At 42.7% G+C, this 25,160-nt stretch overlaps 1 protein-coding gene across 2 annotated transcripts in view; it reads left to right on the top strand.

Moving 5' to 3' along the window:
* MBTPS1 (membrane bound transcription factor peptidase, site 1) overlaps positions 1-25,160 on the top strand; it is a 58,208-nt gene that overhangs the window by 15,061 nt on the left and 17,987 nt on the right. For both annotated transcript variants that reach the window (XM_081963331.1, XM_081963332.1), the window contains exons 3-16: positions 362-619; positions 4,383-4,586; positions 6,054-6,164; positions 7,803-7,912; positions 8,081-8,197; positions 8,455-8,522; positions 9,718-9,820; positions 10,022-10,173; positions 10,428-10,589; positions 13,380-13,524; positions 16,056-16,244; positions 17,355-17,527; positions 18,387-18,502; positions 23,677-23,833. In XM_081963331.1, the coding sequence (XP_081819457.1) occupies positions 362-619; positions 4,383-4,586; positions 6,054-6,164; positions 7,803-7,912; positions 8,081-8,197; positions 8,455-8,522; positions 9,718-9,820; positions 10,022-10,173; positions 10,428-10,589; positions 13,380-13,524; positions 16,056-16,244; positions 17,355-17,527; positions 18,387-18,502; positions 23,677-23,833 (2,065 nt within the window). The remainder of the gene's footprint in view (positions 1-361; positions 620-4,382; positions 4,587-6,053; positions 6,165-7,802; positions 7,913-8,080; positions 8,198-8,454; positions 8,523-9,717; positions 9,821-10,021; positions 10,174-10,427; positions 10,590-13,379; positions 13,525-16,055; positions 16,245-17,354; positions 17,528-18,386; positions 18,503-23,676; positions 23,834-25,160) is intronic.

The raw sequence follows: 25,160 nt of genomic DNA, 5'->3' as shown, positions 1-25,160 counted from the left end.
TCCTATCCTATGGCTTTATTATTTTTACAAATAACTCCAAATAGTGAACCTATTCAACACACCTTCCCTGCAACAACCCCGTGAGATCGGTTGGGCTGAGAGAGAGGCACTGTTACTACACTCTTACAATAAAAGAGCTAAAGTAGCCTCATCCAAGTCACGTCTCCTGCCTGCCTTATCCAGGAGGGCTGACACTTGTTTTCAAGAACAATTTCCCTCCGTGTCTCCTTGGATGAATTGATTTAGCGGCCCTTCCTGAACTTGTTCCAATGAAAAGTTTTGGGACACCTGTTATAACCGTATGGTTTCCTTTTGCTTTTTCTAATGTGTATTTTTTTTTTCTAACGGGGTCCCTTTGCAGAATATATCGTGGCGTTCAACGGCTACTTTTCAGCCCAAGCGAGAAGCAAGTTTATTTCACGAGCGCTGAAGAGCAGCGAGATAGAACACTGGAGGATTGTACCCCGCAACAACCCAGCCAGCGATTACCCCAGTGACTTTGAAGTGATCCAGATTGACGAACATCAGAAAGTTGGAGTGCAGACGCTGGAAGACCACCCCAACATCAAACGAGTTACGCCACAAAGAAAAGTCTTTCGCTCGCTAAAGTACACCGAGAGTAAGCCCACTCCTCATGTCTCTGAATTGTTCCCAGGAAGGATTGGCCAGTCGTCATATCCTTAACTGTATCTTTCTCTGGAATTTTTGCCGTTTCCTGATTAAGTTTGGTTTTTAAAAACCATATTTTAAAAAATGAATTTCATTTTAAGAAAACAACGAAATTCAATCCAGGGAAAAGTAAGGTTTTACATTTAGGCAAGAAAAGCCAAAGGCCCAGGTCAGTGGTGGGTTTCTGCCGGTTCGCACCGGATCGGGTGATCCGGTTAGTCAATGAACCCGGAAGTAAGTTCCTGCCCCGCCCCTGTCACTCACTCGCAAGGCCTTGGCGTTTTTTGCATCGGGGCTTGCTGCAAGAGAGAGGGAGTAAAGACATTTTCCAGATTGTTGGTGGTGGAGGTGCGGGCCTGTGCTCTCTAAAGCAAGTCCGGGGAAGTCCTTTGCGCCAGCTGGAAAAGGTCTTCACTCTCCCCCCCCCCTTGCAGCATGCCCCGATGCAAAAAATGGTGAGATCAGCGCACTTGGGGCTGCTGCTGCGATGTCCAGGGAGGCTAAACCAAGCTGTGCGCCTCTCCCAGCCACTTTCATAGCTTCCCGGAGCGCCAAGAACCTTCGCGCTCTTCTCCGCGCTCCTCGGCTCCTCGCGACGGCAATAGATGTCCAGAAGCGGCAGGGGCCGAAAACCCTAGCCCCAAAAGCCAATTCTGGACATCTATTGCAGTCGTGAGGAACCGAGGAGAGCGCAGATAAGAGCGCGAAGGTTAGGGTTATTGAGCAACGTGTGTGAGGCTGGAATTACGCCCCCCCCCGCACCCTCCCTCCCGGGGGTCGAAGTACCTCAAAGGGACACTGAGAAGACATTTCTGAGAAGAGAAACTTCTCCGGTCGCCCCTGAGCTGGTGGAGCGCTGGCAAGCGCCGGCCCGTTGCCAGGGAGACAGTGAGTGAGGTGAATCGTGTGGTTGCTCAGATCACACGGGCGCAGCCCAAGAAGACATTGCTGAGAAGAGAAACTTCTCCGGTCGGGCTGTGCCCGTGTGATCCGAGCAACCACGCGGTTCACCTCACTGACTGTCTCCCTGGCGACGGGCCGGCGGTTGCCAGCGCTCCACCAGCTTGGGCGTGACCGGAGAAGTTTCCTCAGTGGAGCTCCTGAAAGGGACAGGCAGGCTGCCACCGCTCCACTGAGAAGAAATTTCTGAGAAGAGAAACTTCTCCGGTCTTCTCTCTAGCACTGGTGAAGTGCTAGAAGGGGGTTGGGGGCGGGGAAGGAGCAGAAAGGACAAAAAGGAGAAAGAAAGGGAGAAAGAGGCGTTGGGGGATAGTGGGATCCTTGCTGCTTTCTGAGCTTGGTGGTATTCTTACAGGCATTTCATTACCAAACTAGGTAACATCATCAGTGCTAGAAGGGAGTGGGGTTGTGGGGAAAGGAGGAGGAGGAGAAGTCGAAGGACAAAAAGGAAAAAGATACGGAGGGAGAGGACTGTGGGGTCCTTTGGTGTTCTCTGAACTTGGCCGACAAGCCACTCCCACCCGGTCACATGGCCGGCAAGCCACTCCCACAAAGGAGGCCACACCCACAGAGTAAGTTCCAAAAAATTTTGAAACCCACCACTGGCCCAGGTATAGAATAGGTGAGTACCTGGCTCAACAGTAGTAACTGCGGGAAGGATCTTGGGAGTCTGGACGATCACATGAATATGAGCCAGCTGTGGGCTGCAGCTGCCAATAAAGCCAGCGCAGTCCTAGGCTGCATTAGCAGAGGGATAGAATCCAGATCATGTGAAATGTTGATGCCACTTTGTAATGTCTTGGTAGGACCACACTTGCATTCCAGTTTGGGTCGCCACAATATAAAAAAGATGTTGAGACTCTAGAAAGAGTGCAGTGAAGAGCAACCAAGAGGATGAGGGGACTGGAGAATAAAATATATATGGTTGCAAGAACTGGGTATGTCTAGTTTGATGACATGATAGCAGTCCCATCCCCTTTGATCTTCATACCCAGTAGGAGAAAGAGTGGGCCATTCTTTGTTTTCTGTCTTTCCCAGAATATCCCTATAGGCCACTCTCCACATTTGCTGAAAAAGTTGCAAATTCATTTCTGTATTAATTAAGGAGCCCACAAAGTCTTTCTTTTACTGCTCTTTCAGTTTGGCCGTCTTGCTTTGGCCTTGTGAGAGATTGGGCTGGGTCTTTGGCCTTGAACTGAGCTTTGGAGCTATTGAGAACATTATCGGGGTGGAGAATCTGCCCTTTCAATCTCGGAAGGGTGGAGTCGGGGCACGTCCCAGATAATCACAGACTGTTTGTTCGCCAACTGCCAGGGCTGAAAATGCCATCATGGCAATTTAGATATGATTAATAGATTATCACCAGAGATATACACACTTCATGAATTTGTTTTACACAAAGTGAGCATGGGGCTTCCCGTACAGGTACAACCATAACTGGGACCAGAATTTCAGACACTAAGCAGTGTGGTTAACAACCGTGTTATTTGCTTCACCCCCACAGTAAAAATGGTAGTAAATCAGGTCTGGTTGTGTGATGGTTCATTTAATGACTGATAACAGGGCTGGAAGGGACCTTGGAGGTCTTTTAGTCTGTCCAACACTCTGCTCAAGCAGGAGACCCTATACCATTTCAGACAAGTTGTTGTCCAGTCCCCTCTTAAAAACATCCTGTGTTGGAGCATCCACAACTTCTGGGGGCAAGTTGTTCCACTGATTAACAGAATAGAACAGAACAAAATAACAAAGTTGGAAGGGACCTTGGAGGTCTTCTAGTTCAAACCCCTGCTTAGGCAGAAAACCCTACACCACTTCAGACAAATGGCTATCCAACATCTTCTTAAAGACTTCCAGTGTTGGGGCATTCACAACTTCTGGAGGCAAGTTGTTCCACTGATTGATTCTTCTAACTGTCAGGAGGTCGCTTCCCTCCTGGATTAGTTTCCATCCATTGCTTCTTGTCATGCCTTTGCCAAAGCATCAGAAGGGCCCCTCTTTCCAATCCCGAGCTCCAAATATTCTCCTACCATGCTGGAATTCCAGAAAGTCTTAAAATTCTAGCCCAGTGATGGCTAACCTTTTTGTTATTGAATGCCAAAAGCGCATGCGAGATAGGGCACTCGCGTGCCTGCACCCCTAATACAATGCACACAGGACCCCATGTGCACAATCCCCCTGCGTGGGCCCCGCCCCACGCACATGTGTGCGTGACCACTCTGCTCTCCCGCACCCTCCTGCGAATGTGCCTGTCTCCCCGCCTTGCCCATTTTTTGCTTCCAGGTTGGGGCGAGGCCCCAAAATGCAATGCGAGTCCTGTCCTCCCCCGCATATGTCCTATCCCCCGTGCATGCACGGCAGAGACCCGAAGACCAGCTGGCTGGCGGGAGGCGCAGTGGAGCTGGGCTGCGGCGATAGCTGGCGTGCCCCAGTGGGGGCTTGCAGGCGGTACGTCCCAGTACGGGCGTACCAGTGCCTGCATGAAGCACTGGGTACCATTCCGGTAAGGTCCTCCGGAGGGCCCGCCCTCGCTCCTTACAAGTATTTGAGCTCTTTGCCACCTGTGCCCCGCGTGCCATAGGTTCACTATCATGGCTCTAGCCAGTCAAAGTTCAATACAGTAAGGGGAAGCCATGCAAATGTTTCAAATAACTAAATCAATAAAGAAATGTAGGGGTAGTTAGACATGGGAAACTAGGCAGGAGACAAGTGCCCGGATTGGTCAAGTCGTATGTCTGTGCTTCTCAAATCTGTAGCAGATCCAGCTGCTCCTTGCAACGAGACCAGATGGACGCAGAAGTGGCAGTCTTCCCGCCCGCTCCGAAGGGCAAGCTTGTCTCTGGGTTCCGGATTTTGGCACGCGACGGGCAGGCACTCCAGCAGGCGCTTGCTGAGAGCGATCCCTCGGCAGGTGGCTCAGACGCTTCAGGCAGACGTGCTCTGGCAAATGGGATTCACAGGTAGGCCTGTCGGTCGATGCCCCGCGGAGTCTTCATAGTGACCAAAGGGCTTAACGATTAGCCGTTGCACAGGGGACTCTTGGTTGGAACGATTAGTGTTTCCCTTTTCAGTAAACAATAAAATAAACTTAGACATCCTTCATATTGGAAGAATTCCCATTGCAGGTTTAGTTTTTATTTTGTTTTATTCTATTCTATTATTTTATTTTTATTTTATTTTATCCTGGTTAGAAAGATTAGAATTTCCCTTTATATGTGTGTGTGTGTGTATGTCTGTATGTCTTGCCGTATTCGGGTCTTTTCGCGTGTAAGATTGACAGTATCGGGAAATCAGGAAAAGATCTGAATACGCCAAGACCTGCATACCTATACCCGTGAAAATCTACAAAAACAAATATATATACATACACACACACACACACCATGTTTTCCCCAAAAATAAGGCAGAGTCTTATTTTCTTTTGACTCCCAAAATAAGCGCTTGGCCTTATTTTCGGGGAGGTCTTATTATTTTTGAGGTGCAGGAGGCATGGTCACCTCATGGCTGCTGCTGCGTTGCGATATTTTTAGGGAGAGCTTATTTTAGTGCATGCGTTCAAAAGCCCGATGGGGCTTATTATCCGGGGAGGTCTTATTTCCAGGGAAACAGGGTACACACACATCCATCCATCCACCCAAACCCACCTACCGACCTACCATCTATCTATCTAATACATCCATCATATTAGAAGAATTTTCAGTGCAAGTTTATTTTATATCATTTTTAATTTTATTTATTTTATTTCATTTTTTTTATTTAGATTTATTTTATTTTATCAAAAGACACTTTATGTAACTTTCTTGTGAAGGGGCGCAAGGGCTCAGCAGTTAAAGCCGCTGACCTTGTCAGTTGACAATCCGGTTCGAGACCCAAGCGCCACGCGATAGGGTGAGCCCCCATTCCTTGCTCCCACTCCTGCCCACCTAACAGTTTGAAAGCATGCAACTTCAAGTAGATACGTAGGTACCACTTGGGGGGGGGGAGATAACAGTGTTCTGGGCCTCTTGGCATATAGTCACGCTGGCCACATAACTACGGAAATGTTTTTGGACAATGCTGGCTCCTTCGGCATCTTCAGGCTGGGTTTTGGGCTTAAAGCGTGGTCGGAGCTGTCTTCTTTCTATAAATCTTGGTGTGTGTGTGTGTGTGTGGAGTGCTGGCTTTGTTTCAGTAAGTGGAATGATTGGTCGTGTGGTTGTATCATGATTGGTAGATTGGTGCTGGCTGTGTGTCCGTTGTTGTTTCGTGTTATAATGGCCTGGGTGGTGGGTGGGGCTCGTTTGTTGACTAGGGCTGGTTTCCAGATGTCTGGTAGGCGGGAGGTATCGTCACGTTTATTGGGGATATGAATGGTTTCTTAAAATACCATCCGAACCGGATCTCTTGCGCTAACCTGTCATTGTGTCAACCTTCTTCTGTACAAATAGGAGACGGTGTAAGAGTGGCTGTCTTTGATACAGGACTCAGCGAGAAACATCCACACTTCAAAAATGTAAAAGAGAGGACAAACTGGACAAACGAGAGAACTTTGGATGATGGTAAAAAACAAAACAAAAAACAAAGCTTTCTTTTAACCAGTTGTCCCAAAGGTGCTTTTTTTTTTTTCAGGAGGCAACTGGACTTTCCTTTTTTTTTTTCCTTTGAAGACGTTTTTCTTCTCATCCAAGAAGCTTCTTCAGCTCTGACCGGATGGTGGGGAAGGGAAGGATTTATATTCCTTAACTTAACTTAACTTAACTTTATTGGATTTTTAGACCGCCCCTCTCTCAAAAGAGACTCGGGGCGGTGTACAGTCACATTAAAACAGTTAGACAGTAAATACACATGTTATAAGTATACAATAAATAAATTAAACATAGGACTGGAGGAGGTAGTAGAAATTTCCTGTACAATTTAGTTAAGTTAGATTAAAAATTTTAGAAAATTTAAAAAAGTTAAAAACATTAACCTTAAAAGCAATCCCAAATAAAATATCCGCCAGGAGGTAAGAGTAGAACTATAAGTGGGCCAGGCCGGCTAGTCGGAACAGGTGAGTCTTAAGTTTTTGTCGGAAGGAGCGGAAGTCGGTGGTAGTTCTAATGTCGGGGGGGGAGGTCATTCCAGAGGGTTGGGCCCATCACAGAGAAGGCTCTACTCCTAGGCGCCGCCCGTTGGCATTGCTTGGTGGACGGCACCCGGAGGAGTCCCTCCCTGTGTGAGCGAATTGGTCGCAGGGATGTATGTGGTAGAATGCGATCCCGCAGGTAATTCCTTGCAGACAGCTGGCCATTTGCATCCTTTGAGAGGGTCGTTGAGGCCACTTGGAGGTTTATCTCTGTCCTCAGGGTCACCTGAGTGGTGCAAATGATTCCTGTAGTCTGCAGTTTTTCCCCTCTGGAAATCCATTCTTATTCCCACACCATTCCAAGGGTCCTCATCCCAAATTCTATAGCTAAAAGTCTGTAAATATTCTCAGCCATGCAGGTTGTGATTGTCCCAAAGGGGCTTTTTTTCTCAGGAGGCAACTGGACTTTCTTGTTTTTTTCCCTTTTGAAGACCTTTCACGTCTCATCCAAGAGGCTTCTTCAGCTCTGACCTGATAGTGGGGAATGGAAGGATTTATATTCTTGCAGGCATCTTGTAATCTGCATCCTTTTAGAGGGTCGTTGAAGCCCTTAGAGGTTTATCTATGTCCCCAGGGTCATTTGAGTCAGAGCTGAAGAAGCTTCTAGGTCTGTTGCAATTCACTCTTGAAGGACTGTTTGCCAGCACTTTGCTGGATGGGAATGCTAGAAATTTACATTAGCCAAATAAAAAGGGTTTATTGGGGGGGACAAGGAGTCTCTTTTGTCATTTGCAAAGCCTATGTCAGAACATGTGATCCCTTTTGAGACTTTCTCACAAGCAAGGTCAAGGGGGAAGCCAGATTTACTTTACGGCCGTGTTCCTAATTTAACAACTGCACTCAGCAACTGTGGCAAGAAAGGGTGTAAAATTCACTGAATAAAAATATTCGCTTAGCAACAGATATTTTGGGCTCAGTGGTGGTCGTAACTGGTAACCTTGCCTGTATTTCCTCCTTTCTTCTCTTTTTCTCACCAGAAAAATGATCTCTTCCCTAGCCAGTTGACAATTGACCAGACAGGGAAGCATCAAAGTCCCTTACTATATCTTACTTGATTGCTTCTCGTCAACAGGCCTGGGCCACGGGACCTTCGTTGCAGGCGTGATCGCTAGCATGAGAGAGTGCCAAGGATTTGCTCCGGACTCCGAACTCCATATATTCAGGGTCTTCACTAACAATCAGGTAAAGAGAGGACCAATATACCGCACAGTGCTTAAGGAGTTAGACTAAGACTGGGGAGGACCAATCCATCCCAAGTCATGGAAGCTTCAGCAGGGCTGGGGCAAGGCAGACACGGGGGTGTTATTGTTGCTATGCTTAATTTTAAGATCTGTTTCATGTTTTAAACAGGTTTCATATACATCTTGGTTTTTGGATGCTTTTAACTATGCTATCTTGAAGAAGATCGACGTGTTGAACCTTAGCATCGGAGGCCCAGATTTTATGGACCATCCGTTTGTAGACAAGGTTGGTCTGGGATGGAATGGGAAAAGAGACCGATAGCAATTAGGCCATTTCTCCTTTCGTCTCAGAAGATTTAAGCTAAATCTTCTTTCATAGAAGTTTAATAGAAACTTTGGTTTTACACAAAGTAATAACAACACGGGGAGGTTGTGTCCATACAGTCAAACCTAGATTGCTTTACAATATAACGTTCTCTGAATATCAAGCCTTAATGTAGCCAATCCCTGGGTTTCTAACATCTGAATATTTTCATTTCCAAGGTGTGGGAATTGACAGCCAATAATGTCATCATGGTCTCTGCTATTGGAAATGACGGTCCTTTGTATGGGTAGGTGGTTTATATATATATGTATACATACATATACATATTAAGTAGAAATGTATTCTTTTAGAGTAAATTGACAAGAAGCACTTTTGCCATCTTTAACAAATAAGGCTGATTTCCCCCAAATAACTTAATTTCTTTTCAATATAATCCTTCACCAAAACACACTGCCCTGCCTTCCGAGTAGTACCCCCAATCAATTCAGTACTCCGAGGCTGTGGCTTTTCTGAAGGATCCATTGTATTGGGTACATCATATCGGCACAAAATTAAGCATTTTCTTTTTTTAAAAAAAGAGTGAATAAACAAGTAAAAAGCAACAAAGAAAATACACTTGTTTCAGAAATATAATGTCTATAAGGGGACAAAGGAATTGTACTCTTTAACTCTTTGCAGGATTATTGTGAAGATGAAAAAAAAAAGGGTTAGGGAGAAGACAGAATTGTAGGTACTGCCATCATCTCCTTAGAAACGGATGGGATACAAAAGTAATATGAACCATTGTGGCGCTCAGTGGTTAGAATGCAATACTGCAGGCTAATTCTGCTGACTGCCAGCTGCCAGCAGTTCGATTCTCACTAGCTCAAGGTTGACTCAGCCTTCCATCCTTCCGAGGTGGTTAAAATGAGGACCCAGATGGTTGAGGGCAATAGGCTGACTCTGTAAACCGCTTAGAGAGGGCTGTAAAAGCAGTATGAAGCATTATATAAGTCTAAGTGCTATTCCTTCCTTCCTGTCTGTTAGAATGCAGTATTGCAGACTAACTCTGTTCACTGCCAGGAGTTCGATTCTCACTAGCTCAAGGTTGACTCAGCCTTCCATCCTTCCGAGGTGGTTAAAATGAGGACCCAGATGGTTGAGGGCAATAGGCTGACTCTGTAAACCGCTTAGAGAGGGCTGTAAAAGCAGTATGAAGCATTATATAAGTCTAAGTGCTATTCCTTCCTTCCTGTCTGTTAGAATGCAGTATTGCAGACTAACTCTGTTCACTGCCAGGAGTTCGATTCTCACTAGCTCAAGGTTGACTCAGCCTTCCATCCTTCCGAGGTGGTTAAAATGAGGACCCAGATTGTTGGGGGCAATAGGCTGACTCTAAACCGCTTAGAGAGGGCTGTAAAAGCACTATGAAGTGGTATATAAGTGCTATCGCTGTTGCTAATAGATCAATAATAATTAAAAAAATATACATTCTTTTTCAGCACACTCAACAATCCAGCTGACCAAATGGACGTGATTGGAGTTGGCGGCATTGATTTTGAAGATAACATCGCTCGGTTCTCCTCCAGGGGGATGACCACATGGGTAAGCCCCTTTGTAGAGGCATCATGCTCAGGGTGACTCTAATGAGCTCAAAGGTTTAGCCTCGTGCATGGTCTTCCATTACTTTGCACGCCACATGGAAAGCGCCGCTTAATTTTGCCAAAAGTCGGTAGGCATCTCATTGAATTGACCGACGTGCGAGCATCAAGCCACTTGTTTGATGCATTTGACTTTCCTCCCTAGGAACTTCCTGGAGGTTATGGGAGAGTCAAGCCTGATATTGTGACGTACGGCTCTGGTGTGAGAGGGTCTGGCATGAAGGGGGGTTGCCGGTCACTCTCCGGGACAAGTGTGGCCTCCCCTGTTGTGGCAGGCGCCGTCACGCTTCTAGTAAGGTACGTGCTCCATCAAAATATATTTCCCAGGCTTTTCTGGAAAAGCTGCACCGTCGTTCAAACCCCAGAGCCACCCAGGAGAAGTAAACGGGACCCATCGTTCAGAGCATGTTACCAAAACCAGACCCCAAAAACGCGAATTTGAGGATGTTGTCGAAGAAGAAAAAAATACAATGATACAATGAATTACTTCTGGTTCATTTACAATTTTAGCCCGATCAGCGTCTAACATTTCCGCTGTTTCTGGCTTTTAGCACAGTTCCGAAGCGCGAAATGGTGAACCCAGCTAGCATGAAGCAGGCTCTGATCGCCTCGGCACGCCGTCTTCCCGGAGTCAACATGTTTGAACAAGGGCATGGCAAACTTGATCTTCTTCGAGCCTATCACATCCTCAACAATTACAAGCCTCAGGCCAGGTGAGTTTCCTTCCAAGCAAACGGCTCAAACCGGACCTTTCCCGTCGGAAAAATAAACAAGCGAGCTGCAAATCCTGTTTTTCTTTTTTCTATATGTTTCAACTCTTAGATAGTTACAATAGACTGTGGGGCCAGATTTTTTTTGGTGTGTGTGTGTTGGTTGAGCAGGGAAGTGTTTAAGATTTTATTTTATTTTTAATTAAAGTTTTTTTTATTGTTTTAATTAAACACACACACACAAAAAAAACATTCTTCATTACATCTTCCAGAAAGCATGTCGATTGGTTATAAATAAGTTTCGTGTGTTACTACCACAATCATTCTTTATACTTCATTCATATTGGATTATATATTTTAAATGAAAAATCTTTATATACCATCAATGTACCATCACTCTCATTTAACTCTATTTGTTTAAACGTGCTTTTATCTAGAATCATTTGTATTTAAGGACACAACCACATACTGGCATTCGTTAGCTATTTCTATAAATTTCAGGCTTATATCCAATTGCTTTCACCAATGCCAACCCATATAAAATCATTAAACATTATCCATTAACATTTCGTTATTATTATTGTAGTTATCTAACATCTTTATAATAAATCTAGACAAAAATTTATTACTAGAATTTATAAGTACCCAGGAAAGATTACATCTTTATAACAAAATCTAAACAAATATAATTAATTAATTTTTTCCCCAGGTCCCATATTATAGTTTATATCTAAATTGTAGTAAAATTTATAGGTACCCAGAAAGAATTACATCTTCATAACAAAATCCAAACTAAAAAGTATTAATAAAATTGATAAGTCTTTTTCCCAGGTCCCAATTTACAGTTTATATCCAAATTGTTTTCACTAATTAGAGTTGTTATTTCACTATTATTATCATAATGAATTATCTGTTAATGAATAAACATTTTAAAAAGAACAAGAACATTCTATAAGGATCTACAAAATCCTACTTATTAATCACCAAAGATTAACTAAGTTTTTAATTATCAGCATTCATTGTCAACCTGTGTCTATCCAGTAACAAAACACTCTTATCTCTTTAGCCAGTCGTTGCGTCAATTCTCTTATTAATTTCTTTATAGAGTTCTTAAAGACTTCTCTCCACACTTTTTTGCTCAAAAAATGGAAGTGTTTAAGATTTTATGATATTGTCTTCCTTATGTATTGGTTATGGTTCTAGAAGGCAGCTAGTTGAGGAAGACTGGTTTCCAAGTGTTATATTTGTGGGCATGGCATAGTTCAATTTTTACGCCCCTTATCTATTGTTAGGCATCAGCTGCCCCAATATAGTTTTTTAAAAAAACACCAGGCCATTATTTCACTTTTAAAACTCAGAAGTCTCTTGTTTCTTGGAAATGAAAACATGACTAAACTCTTCATCCTAGGAGAATGTGTCACATTGTTGTCAATCATCCGTCAAACCGTTGGTTGAGTTCTAAACATGGTTTAGATTCTAATGCTTTCTAAAGGTAAAAAAGAGATAGATTGGAGATAAGGTAAAGGTAAAGGTTCCCCTTGCACATATATGCTAGTTGTTCCTGACTCTAGGGGGAGGTACTCATCTCCATTTCAAAGCCGAAGAGCCAGTGCTGTCCGAAGATATCTTTATGGTCATGTGGATGGCATGACTAAACACCAAAGGCGCACGGAACGCTGTTCCCTTCCCACCAAAAGTGGTTCCTATTTTTCTATTTGCATTTTTTACGTGCTTTCGAACTGCTAAGTTGGCAGAAGCTGGGGCAAGTAACGGGAGCTCACTCTGTTACGCAGCGCTAGGGATTCGAACCGCCGAACTGCCGACTTCTCTGATCGACAAGCTCAGCATCTTAGCCACTGAGCCACCCCGCTTTCTACATGTATTCAAATTCATCAAGAGCATAGTTTGCTTTATACAGGCAGTCCTCGGCTTATGGCTGTAATTGAGGCCAAAAAAATTTGTTGCTAAGTGAGACAGTTGTTAAGCAAGTTTTACAAACCCCTTTTATGACCATTTTGACATGATTGTTAAGCGACTCGCTTGGTCATGCATCAAATCCACCTTCACCCACCCCATTGAGTTTGCTTCTCAGAAGCCGGCTGGGAAGTTTTAAACGATGATCACGACTGTGCCAAACGCCCAAATTTTGATCCTATGACGGAGGGATTTTTTTTTTCAGTGTTGAGACTTTAAACGGTCTCTAAGTGAATGGTTGTAAGTCGAGGACTACCTGTAGATAGTCCCCGACTTACGTCCATAATCGAACCCAAAATTTCTGTTGCTAAGTGAGACGTCTGTTGTGCATTTTTTGCCCCGTGCTATGACTTTTGTTGCCACGTTTCTTAAGTGAATCACTGCAGTTGTTAAATTAGCAACACGGTTGTTAAGTGAATCACTGCAGTTGTTAAATTAGCAACACGGTTGTTAAGTGAATCACTGCAGTTGTTAAATTAGCAACACGGTTGTTAAGTGAATTGGGCTCTCCCGTTGATTTTGATTGTCACAGGGTTGCAAAAGGGGATCACTTGACCCCAGGAGGCTGCAACCGTCATAAACATGAGTCAGTTGCCAAGCGTCTGAATCTAAGTCACCATGACCGTGGGGATGCCGGGAAGGTCGTAAGTGTGAAAAACGGGCACAAGTCACTTTTTTCAGTGCCGTTGTAACTTTGGTCACTAAGTGAACTGTATAGACTACCCGTGTATTTTCAGTTTAAAGCCTCATTGGACAGGGAAACATCAAAGTATTTGGTGTTATGTGTATTTCTGACCTCCCATTCTATTTTCCCTTCAGCTTGAGTCCCAGTTACATTGACTTGACCGAGTGCCCTTACATGTGGCCCTATTGCTCTCAGCCCATCTACTACGGAGGGATGCCCACCATCGTCAACGTCACCATCCTGAACGGAATGGGAGTCACTGGGAGGATCGTAGACAAGGTAAGAGTTGACAGAACTTAGCCAGGCTGAATGACAACGACAACAACAACTCCTCCTCTTCCTCCTTCTTCTCCTCCTCCTTCTCCTCCTTCTTCTCCTTCTCCTCCTCCTCCTCCCCCCTTTCCTTCTTCTTCTTCTCCTCCCCCTCCCCCTTCTTCTTTTTCTCCTCCTTCTCCTCCTCCTTCTCCTTCTCCTCCTCCTCCTCCTCCCTCTTCTTCTTCTCCTCTAACTACTCCAACTACTACTACTACTACTACTATTCAGGTTTCTCTTTGCCTCAGGCTTAATCTTAAAGTGTGTTTGGAATGTTTAACCCTGGTTGTTATTATACTGGTAACCCACCAAGGAAGGCTAAGCCTTGAGAATGTATTTCTACGATGCCTTGAGTGCTATTCAGCAAACAAGCATTCATCCGACGGTTTGATGAGGAATGTGCATTGCCTTGCAAACCCCCAAAATCAGAATGATAAATGCGAAGAGAGTGGATTCCTGCATTCACACAGAAAGGAAGCAAGGAAGAAGCTGCCTTCTAGAAAATAGGTCAAGCTTTTGCTGGAAAAGTCCATTTTTTGAAGACAGTTTGGTTTCATCTATTTCAAAAAGGAGTTTAGACTGGTCGAGCAGGTCACACTTGTCCTTTCACAAGCTGGGCTGGCTTTCAGTCGTCCTGCGGGGGTGAAGTTGGAGTTGTAACGACGAAAGACAAGAATTCCACTTTCAAAAGTCTTACCTGATGCCTACATCCTTGTTTTCAGTTACGGATTAAGCCATTCCTTAAACCAGATTGTCTAGATTTTAACAGAAACGTTTGGAAAAATCTTTTAACACGCGTGAAGTGCTGTAATATTCCAAACAGCTACAGATAGTCTTCGGCTTTCGTCCATTCATTCAGTGACCATTCAAAGTTTTGGCCAGACTGAAGAAAAAAAAAGGATGCATGACCAGTCCTCAAAGTTCTGGCTATTGCAGCACATCTGCTGTCAAATAATTGTGATCTGGCCACTTGTGTGCCCAGCTCACAATCACAACATCATTCAGAACTGAAGTGATCCCATTGATGACCTTCCCTGCCAGCTTCCCACAAGCAGAATCAATGGGGAAGCCAGCAAAAGGTCACAAATCGCCCCGATAAGTCACACGCATGTTCCTGCTTGCAGCACATACGCACTACCCATGGATACCCTCTGCCAGCCTCCCAGTCCCTCCTTCACCACTACCCCTACCCCTATCATGCCTTACTTCAGACTCCTGCCATTTCCCATTTAAGAATGGGCATGTCTTGGGGTTATGAAGGCAGCCAGGACTGCTGAGATGGTCTTCACTAAGCAATATGGTCACATGACATCATGCCTTATAATCTCATCATTTATCCCAATAGCAATAGCATTTAGACTTATATACCTCTTCACAGTGCTTTACAGCCCTCTCTAAGCGGTTTACAGAGTCAGCCTTTAATCCCCAACAGCCTGGGTCCTTGTTTTACCACCTCGGAAGGATGGAAGGCTGAGCCAACCTTGAGCTGCTTAGAATCGAACTGCTGGCAGTGGGCAGAGTCAGCCTGCAATACTGCATTCTAACCACTGCACATCATGGATGGATGGATGGATGGAAGAGCAATAGCACTTACACTTATATACCTCTTCACAGTGCTTTACAGCCCCTCTCTAAGCAGTTTACAGAATGAGCCTATTTGCCCCCAACAATCTGGGTCCTCATTTTACCCACCTCGGTAGGATGGAAGGCTGAGTCAACCTTGAGGTGGTCAGGATCGAACTCTAGACTGTGGGCAAAGTTAGCCTCCAATATTGCATTCTAACCACGGCTCTCTTATCAACAGCAATCCCTGTCCCATTTCTTCTCACAACCCGGGGGCTACTTGTATATTTGTGTCCCATGTGCTTATTCCTTTATCCCTTTATTATCTATTCCTTTATTATCTGTCCTGAGAAGTAGTAGTATTGGATGCAATCCCTGTAATAAAACACCTTATTTTTCCAAATGATCACGTTTGCCTCAATGCGACAGATTATTTGCTGCAAACGTGACCTCAGGCAAACATAAAAAATAAGAAGCCAACCATGAGTACGACGTATGAGACTAACTAAGTGAAAGGAAGGTCTAGGGGAGATACAATAGCAGCGTTCCAGTATTTGAGGGGCTGCCACAGAGAGGAGGGGGTCAGGCTATTTTCTAAAGCACCCGAAGGCAGAACAAGAAACAACGGATGAAAACTAACCAAGGAGGAAAGCAATCTGGAATTAAGGAGAATTTTCCTAATGGTGAGAGCAGTCAAAGAATGGAACAACTTGCCTTCAGAAGTTGTGGGTGTTCTTATCACTGGAGCTTTCAAAGAAGAGACTGGATGGTCATCTGTCCAAAATGGTACAAACTCTCCTGCTCGTGTAGGGAATTAGATTGGATGACCTCCAAGGTCCCTTCCAACTCTGTGCTATGCCATGTTCTATGTTCTAACCGCTGTAGTGTTCACCTCTGTGTTTTGATCCATTTGCTTTCTACTTTATCCTTTGCAGCCCGATTGGCAGCCGTATTTGCCCCAAAATGGAGATTCCATTGAGGTGGCCTTTTCCTATTCTCCTGTCTTATGGCCCTGGTCCGGGTACCTCGCCATCTCCATCTCCGTCGCCAAGAAAGCAGCCGCTTGGGAAGGCATAGCTCAAGGTCACGTGATGGTCACCATTTCCTCCCCAGCAGACAATGAGGTTGGCATTAACCTTTTAACCAAACAACTTTGCCTTGTTTTGATGTGTGCAATGCTTGAGGCCCTGGACGCAAACTTCTTCAGAGGGACCGGCAGCCTCATTGTATAATGTGGGCATCCATTGGTGGGGTTCTCCAAAGCAGTTAACTTCTCACTACCCGACACTGACTCTCTAATAAGATCAGAGTCTGTGGTCTAAGAACCTTTAGTACTTTTTTATTTTTATTGTAAAGGTTTTTTTATTGATTTCTCAATTTTAAAAATAGAAACATTCCATTTGTCCTTAAACAGTGTGTCGTCTGGGTACAAATATTTCTGGGCAACGTCCTTCCATAGATTATAATACATTGAACAGTTAAACATTGCAATTCATTTCCTTCTTAACATACCTTCTAATGAAAATACAATAATGACATTAAACATAGTTATTCTCATCATGCTAAAACTAACAGGTCATTTTATTCTTATCTCTATCTTGATACATTTTTTATTCTTCTTTTTGCCTTCTTTTATTTCCAATTTCCTTTTTTATTCTCTAACCGTTGATAAAACATGATATTCCCATATCATATAATATTCAGTTTGTTCTTTCTCCTTAATTGCTAATGTTAATCTATTCATTTCCGCACATTCTAATATTTTCCTAATCACCTTCTCATCAGTAGAAATCTCTTCACTTTTCCAATATTGTGCAAATACAATTCTTGAGAATCTTTAGTATTTTTGAAAGGGCCCTGAAAAGTTGCTTGTTCAAAAGCACAAACGCATAAACTTCTGATAACTGAAGGGTATTTGCTTCCTTCAATTAAAATATGCGTAGAAAACAGCATATGGATATGATTGAAAGAAGAGTGGTTTGTAAGAAGAGGAAATTATGAAGAGCTGTTGTAAAACATAGTTGGCATTAACCACGTAGATATATTTCCTCTCTTTCTTATCTCAAGCCTTAATTTCTTGGGTTTGCCGTTTCTTATTATCGTTCTGTTTTTGTATAGCATGACTTGCCCTGAAATGGAATACCGTGGTAGTTACATTTGGATGGATATTATCGGTAGATTAGATTACAATTTCTTCAGGAACTTGGTTTGATTTTTGCTTTGCTTTTTTTCAGTCAAAAGTTGGTGCTGAGCAAACTTCAACCGTCAAACTCCCCATCAAAGTAAAAATTGTCCCAACCCCCCCTCGGAATAAGCGCATCTTGTGGGATCAATATCACAATCTTTGCTATCCACCAGGATATTTTCCAAGGGATAATTTAAGAATGAAGAATGATCCATTAGATTGGTATGTTTATCTTTATATGGTTCCGATAATTATTTACGGATGATAAGATTGACCTATTACGAAATACAATTAGCTCAGTGTAAATTCTTATCCATTCTTAGTGATTTTTTATTCTGAAGATATACCCTGCTTGAAAAATTTATGCATCTATATCTACATTTCGTCTTGCAAATATGTACAATGTGTATATAGGTAATAAAAACCTTTTTTTAAATTAAAACTTAAAAACCTTAAAACCTTTTTAAACAAGGTAAGAATATATATACCTTTGCTGAAACTTGTTTGAATAAGATCTGGCTGGTTTGAAAAAGGCTTTTAATTCTGGGCTGTTGGTTTAAAAGTATTCTAATACTTTCTAAATTTCTAAATTTGCACTTCAAATAAATTTAGCAATTTATTTTCAAGTTAAAATATAATCATATATAGGAAAGCTGTGCTTATTTATGTTCTTTCAATATTTTGATAAAATAGTTTGAGAGAGAGGGAGGGAGAGAGAGAGAGGGAGAGACTGTAAATATTTATTTAGTTTGTTCAGTTTTAGATTTTAGATTTTATTTGCTATTTTTACTTCTTGTTACAAGTTTATGCAGCCTGGCAAATAACGACACTTCAATACCAAGCTTTTTGAATGTTCCTGTTCTCCATTTAGTTCAGGTTTTGCAATATCTCCTCTTCCTCCTCTCTTCCTCTCCCCTGTTTCTCTTCCTCCTCTTCTTTCCCCCTCTTCTCTTCCTCATCTCCCCCCTCCTTTTCCCTCCCCAAGAATTTCATTCCACAAAAAGTATTTTAAATTCCTGGTACACCAAAAAGCGATTTGAGAGATGATTAGGCTAAATGTTTGATTTGTTTCCTTCTTTAGGAATGGTGACCACATTCATACCAATTTCAGAGATATGTACCAACATCTGAGGAGCATGGGCTACTTCATTGAAGTACTTGGCTCACCATTTACATGCTTTGATGCCAGTCAATATGGTAGGTAATTAAAACTTGGTGTTTACTTCCTCTTACATTAATCCAAGCCTCCTTTGTTTAGGATTTCGAAGCTTAAGGTTAGGTGGATTCAGGCTTGCATTCATCTAATTGTTTACTAAACAACAAACAGTTCTACAATCTGGACGCAAGTATAAAATATGTCTGTCTGAGTTGAAAAGAAGGATGTCTCTGAGGAAAAGGGATTTATTTTTAGTGCCAGATTTAAATAGTGCTCAAGACCTGGTATCCCTCATTTTGTGCAATTTTGCAGCTCAATTTAGGTGGAAAATGCCATTTACCATATTTTTCAGACTATAAGATGCTCCGGACCATAAGATGCACCTAGCTTTTGGGGAGGAAAACAAGAAAAAACAATCTGCCTCTGCCTCCCAGCAATTTGCCTCCTTACAGCAAGCAGCAAACAGCCTGGTCAGCTTCAGCACAGCTTGATTTAGCACAAGCAGCTGATTGGCGGTTGGATCAGCCTCCCGGAATACTGCTGATCAGCTGTTCCAGGCTGCGAAAATTGTCACCGCCACCTATTGCTGCCTCCATGCCCCATTTTCAGCCTCTGCGCATCCCATTTTTGGCTTCCATGTGCCCCATTTTCGGCCCATTCCGGGCAGTGGGGATCACCACCGTCTATGGTAACTGAACGGCAGGCTGGAACGGGCTGAAAACAGGGCACATGGGGGCTGAAAATTGGGCACGCAGAGGCCGAAAACGGGGTGCACAGAGGCGATGATCAGTGGCGGCAATGGGCCGTGACGGTGATCCCACAGCCTGGAACAGCTGATTAGAAGTATTCCGGGAGGCAGATCCAAACTCAGCTGCTCGTGCTAAATCAGGTTGTGCTATTTTTCTTTTTGCTTTCATAGTCCATTTTTTAATCCACTATTGCACTATAATCCCAAATTAAGCAAATATTTTCATATTCTAATTCGTTTATTTTGTTGTGTAATTTCCTATAGAAATCCTCTTGTTTCTGATTTGGTGCATATGTGACTATTAATAATATCGGTTTTTCTGTTGTCTCTAATTCAATCATTAGTATCCTGCCTTCTTCAGAGTAGACTTCTTTGGAGTTTATTTTTTCCTTTATATAGGTTGCTATCCTTCTCTTTTTTTTATCTGCTAGTGCTGTATATAATTTCCCTAGTTTTTTTGTTTTCCAGTAAGTTCTTATGTTCCCTTTTAATATGCACTTCCTGTATGCACCGCCCCGAATCCCTCCGGGGAGAGGGGGCGGTCTAGAAATTTAATAAATTATTATTATTATTATTATGCAGATTATATCTACCTTCAGTTTCTTAAGTTTATTAAACATCTGCACTCTTTTTTTTTTTGGTGCGTTTAGTCCATTCAAGTTTATTGAAATAATTGTTATTTCCTGGCCCATCTTTAGATGAGGTGTTTTTTGTTGCTTCTGGTTTGTATCTGACTTTTCCCTCGCGTGTCTTCTGATGTTTCTTCCTCTTGACTTCTACTTTCTAGGTCCTCTTTACTTCCTTGTTCTTCTTCCCCTGTGCAGTATTCCTGCGCTTCTTCTATATTCTCTATCTTATACCTTTTTCCTTGCCAAGATACCAGTACCCCTTCTGGTACCAACCATCTATACATTATTCTGTTTTTATTCAACTGATTTGTTAAAAATTGGTATTGTCTACGTCGTTCCTTTTTTGACATGGCAATGGAATATAAATTACGTGATATTTGGAGAGAAAGGCACAAAACAGGTTGTGCTGAAGCAGACCAGACTGTTTGCTGTTTGCTGCAAGGAGGCAAACTGCTGGGAGGCAGAGGCTGAATGGTGGGGGGCAGTGGGTGGGCGGGGCTTTGGCTACATTCGCTCTATAAGACGCACAGACATTTCCACCCCCTTTTTTGGGGGGGGTGCGTCTTATAGACTGAAAAATATGGTAATCGTTATAGTAAAAGAAAATGGAAGAATAGTACTTGAAACTGACATCTAATAGGGCAACAATTTTGAAGTGTGCGGCTGTTCCTGGTAGTTAACACTTGAACGTTTTTATATGAAAATTCAAATTACCATCTTTCAAAGTTGAGAACAGAAGATTGTTCTTTATAATTATCAGGTTGTTGAAACCCTTAAGAAATGAACTTCAGCTCCTGAATCTTAAGTGCTTCCTTAATGCAACGTTGTCATTGTTATTCAGTAGAGTTTATTAGGCTAATCTATTTTTGGGGCTTTTATTATCTTTGATTTACAGTGTCAACATTTTCTCTTGACCTTTTTGAACAGCTATTTAACATTCAGTCCTTTTATCATAGAGGAGGACCTTAAGGGTGATGTTATGCAGCTTAGGGTGAAAAGCACACAGATTTTAGTATTCATAAGGAGCCTAAAACTGCATTCACAAACACAGACTTACTCCCAACCCCGAATTAACAAAAACGATTCCTCTGCTGACTCCATTATATTGTTTAAGACCCCAATAAAACATATTACGGCTTAACATGATGATGGGTTTATCCAATGTCTTAAGCAAGGGATGGATTTCCTTGAGAGACAATGGATCACAAATTATCTAGCCCCCATTTATCTTAATATTTATACAAGCTATCAGACACAAAAGATCAGGACCATAGCTAAAGTTGCAGCACAGAAGATTTGCAAGAATCTAATGGTCTGCACCAAGGGTCAAAGGAACTCAAGAGGGGCTGGACTTGAATTGTTTGTGGCAACGCAAGGACTCTTAAGCTGATGACATGTTTAACTCTGCCCCCAGCTCTGCCTGCTCTTCTCCTACATAAGCCTAGTCGTAGTGCGTACAGGTAGTCCTTGACTTATGACTACAATTGGGACCAGAATTTCCATTTCTAAGCGAGGCAGTTGTTAAGTGAGTTGCACCCAAGTTTACAATATTTTTTTGCCACAGTTGTTAAGTGAAACATGTGATCGTTAAGCGAATCTGCATCTCCCATTGACTTTGAAGCTGGCTGAGAAGGTCAGAAATGATGATCACATGACATTGGGAGGCTGCCACTATTATGAATAGAATAGAATAGAATAGAATAGAATAGAGGAATAGAAGAAAGGAAGGGAAGAGAAGGTGGAATGGAATAGAATAGATTATTGATTATAGAGAAGGGAATGGAATGGAATGGAATAGAATAGAATAGAATAGAATAGAATTCTTTATTGGCCAAGTGTGATTGGACACACAAGGAATTTGTCTTTGGTGCATATGCTCTCAGTGTTCATTAGGAGAATAAAATACAAAGAGTAAAAAGATACAACACTTACTGATAGTCAAGGTTACTAATGAGCTATCAAGTCGTATTAGGAAACAAATAAAAACAATATAAATTGAAAGATACAAGCAACATGGTTATAGTCATAAGTGGGAAGAGATAGATACTTGGAAGGAAGAGAAGAAGAATAGTAATACTTTCTTAGTAAATTCTTGACAGTGTTTTGGGAATTAGTTATTAAGCATTCGGGAAAAACCTGTCCTTGTGTCTAGTTGTTCTGGTGTGCAGTGCCTTATTACATAGTTTTGAGGGTAGAAGTTGAAACCATTTATGTCCAGGATGCAAGGGGTCTGTAGATATTTTCACAGCCCTCTTTTTGACTCGTGCAATTATAGGTCCTGAATGGAAGGCAGGGCGGTAGCCATTGTTTTTTCTGCAGTTCTAATTATCCTCTGAAGTCTCTGTCTGTCTTGTTGGGTTGCAGAGCCAAACCAGACAGTTATGGCGGTGCAGATCTCAGACTCAATAATTCCTCTGTAGAAGAAAATCAGCTGCTCTTTGGGCAGTTTGAGCTTCCTGAGTTGGCGCACAAAGAACATTCTTTGTTGCGCTTTTCTGATGACGTTTTTGATGTTAGGTGTCCGTTTTAAGTCTACATGCTAGTTTCCAAGTGCCTAAATTGTGGTCATGTTGTGATGGTTCTAAGTGTGAGCATCTATGGTAAGTCACTTTTTTCAGTGCTGTTGCAACTTCAAATGGTCCCTAAGCGAATAGTTGGAAGTCGAGAACGATCTATAAATAGATAGACTGCATACATAACTGAAGCTTTGGGGATTTGTGTTTTAAACTGTCTTGACACTTTCCTTTTCCTTTTGACATTATATCAAACTTATCTGATCCAGCAACCTTCTCCCCAAGGTAAGCTATTAATTAAAGGTCAAGTTTTTCTCTGTTCTCCATTTCTGACATTTAAAAAAAAATTCTGGTAACCATAAAGGGTGTGTATTGATTTGCTAAGCAGCATGCAATTAAAAGTTAAGACACTTTTTTTTGCAACTGACTCAAATTTATGATGGTTGCAGCATCCTGGGGTCAGGGGATCCCCTTTTGCAACCTTCAGTGGGGAAGCCGGATTCACTTAACAACCATGTTACTAACTTAACAACCGCAGTGTTTCACTTAACAAGAAGTGTGGCAGGAAAAGTCGTAAAACGAGGCAAAACTCACTTAACAACCGCCTTGTGTAGCAATGAAAATTTTGAGTGCAGTTGTAGGCATACGCCGAGGACTATCAACCGTATTTTTCGGAGTATAAAACGCACCTTTTTCCCCTCAAAAAAGAGAGTGAAAATCTGTGTGTGTCTTATAAACTGAATACAGCATTTTTGGCCTCCCGAAACCCCACCCCCTTTGCAAAAATGGACATGCAGAGGATTTGGGAGGCTTGCAAAGTGCTCCTGAGGGCTGGGGAGGGCAAACATGAGCAAAAACCGGGCCATTTGCTCATTTTTGCCCTTCCAGCCCCCAGGAGCACTCTTAAGAGCCACCTAAAGCCTCTGCATGCCCCATTTTTTGGTGAAAAACGGCCCATTTTTGCAAAAAATGGGACAGTTTTTACTTATTTTTGCCCTCCCCAACCCCCAGGAGCACTCTAAGAGCCTCCCAAAGCTCTGCATGCCCCCCCCCTTTTTCTTTTGCAAAAAACGAGGCGTGCAGAGGGTTTGGGAGGCCTGCAGATTGCAAAAACTTTACCTCTTCAAAATCATGGTACGTCTTATACTCTGGTGCGTCTTATAGTCTGAAAAATACGGTATATACCACATTAAAAAAAAACCTCCCACCCCTTAAAGGCAGTGCCCTGGATGGTTATTCTACCTTCTCTTTTCCTTTATCCAAATAATCTGATATATTGGTTGAAGCCGATCTCATCTGCAGCCTCCTCCTGTCTGTTTGCTCAGGAACATTATTGATGGTGGACAGCGAGGAAGAGTATTTCCCAGAAGAAATAATTAAGCTGAGAAGGGATGTTGACAACGGACTGTCGCTCGTGGTGTTCAGCGATTGGTACAACACCTCAGTGATGAGGAAAGTCAAGTTTTACGATGAAAACACAAGGTGAGAGAGGTTGGAACCCTGTGTAAAACGGCTGGCATTTCCAAGGTTACTAATCGATGGGGAAGAAGGGCAACTAAATGGCAGAGATATGGGTGGGTGGGAGGGGGAGATGGATGGGTGGGGAGACCCAAAGGTGCTTTTTCAGGAGGCAACTGGATTTTCTTGTTTTGAAGACATTTCGCTTCTCATCCCAGAAGCTTCTCCAGCTCTTACTGGATGGTGGGGAATGAATGGATTTATACTCCTTGCAGACAGCTGGTCATTTGCATCCTTTTAGAGGGTCGTTGAGGCCACTTGGAGGTTTATCTCTGTCCTCAGGGTCCCCTGAGTGGTGCAAATGGTTCCTGTAGTCTGCAATTTTTTCCCTCTGGAAATCCATTCCTACTCCCACACCATTCCAAGGGTGCTCACCCCAAATTGTACGGCTAAAAGTCTGTAGAGATTCTCAGTTCTCCAGGTCATGGTTGTCCCAAAAGGTGATTTTTTTTTTCAGGAAGCAACTGGACTTCCTTGTTTTTTTTTCTTTTGAATACTTATCCAAGAAGCTTCTTCAGCTTTGAAGAAACACCTTCAAAAGAAAAAAAACCAGAAAGTCCAGTTGCCTCCTGAAAAAGCCCCTTTGAGACAACCATCACCTGGATGACCGAGAATCTCTACAGATTTTTATGAGTGGGGAGAGTTAAGGGAAGGCAGTGGAAGAACTGAGGCTCAGGGCTGGGAGGGACCAAGCTGGGAATGGTTTGGATTGGGGCAGGTCCTCTGCTAACGATTGGTGGGATTCGGTTAATGACAGACGGGAAAGGCGGGATTGCTGTTGCTAAGCAATGAGGTCATGTGAAAAATGGCCGTAAGTCACTTTTGTCAGTGCCATTGTAACTGAACGGTCACTAAATGGAACTGTTGTAAATCAAGAGAGAAAGTGTATTTTCTTGCTGCCGTGAACAGCAAGAAAGGAGTTCCATACTTCCATGAATATAAAAGGCCAGTGACCTATGGGTTATATTGGGGCCATAGGTTTCTTTTGTGGGGCTGGGAGAACTGCTAAGAGATTTTTGTACCAAAGCTGCTTCTGTTTGTTCCATTCAGACCGACTTCAAAAATAGGATATGATAAGATAGGACAGGACAGAATATAGAATAGAAATAAAAAAGAAATAAGAATAAGATAGAATAGAACAGAGAAACAGAACAGAAGAAAACAGAATAGAATTCTTTATTGGCCAAATGTGATTGGACACACAAGGAATATGTCTTTGGTGCATAAACTCTCAATGTACAAAAAAGCCCTGTGACAAATCATGATCATAGACATCATAAAAATACATTCA

This window comes from Natrix helvetica (genome assembly GCF_964273705.1).
Source record: "Natrix helvetica genome assembly, chromosome: 10".
NCBI lineage: Eukaryota > Metazoa > Chordata > Lepidosauria > Squamata > Natricidae > Natrix > Natrix helvetica.
The sequence above is the reverse complement of the archived record's forward strand: the minus strand, read 5'-3'. Positions and strand labels throughout refer to the sequence as shown.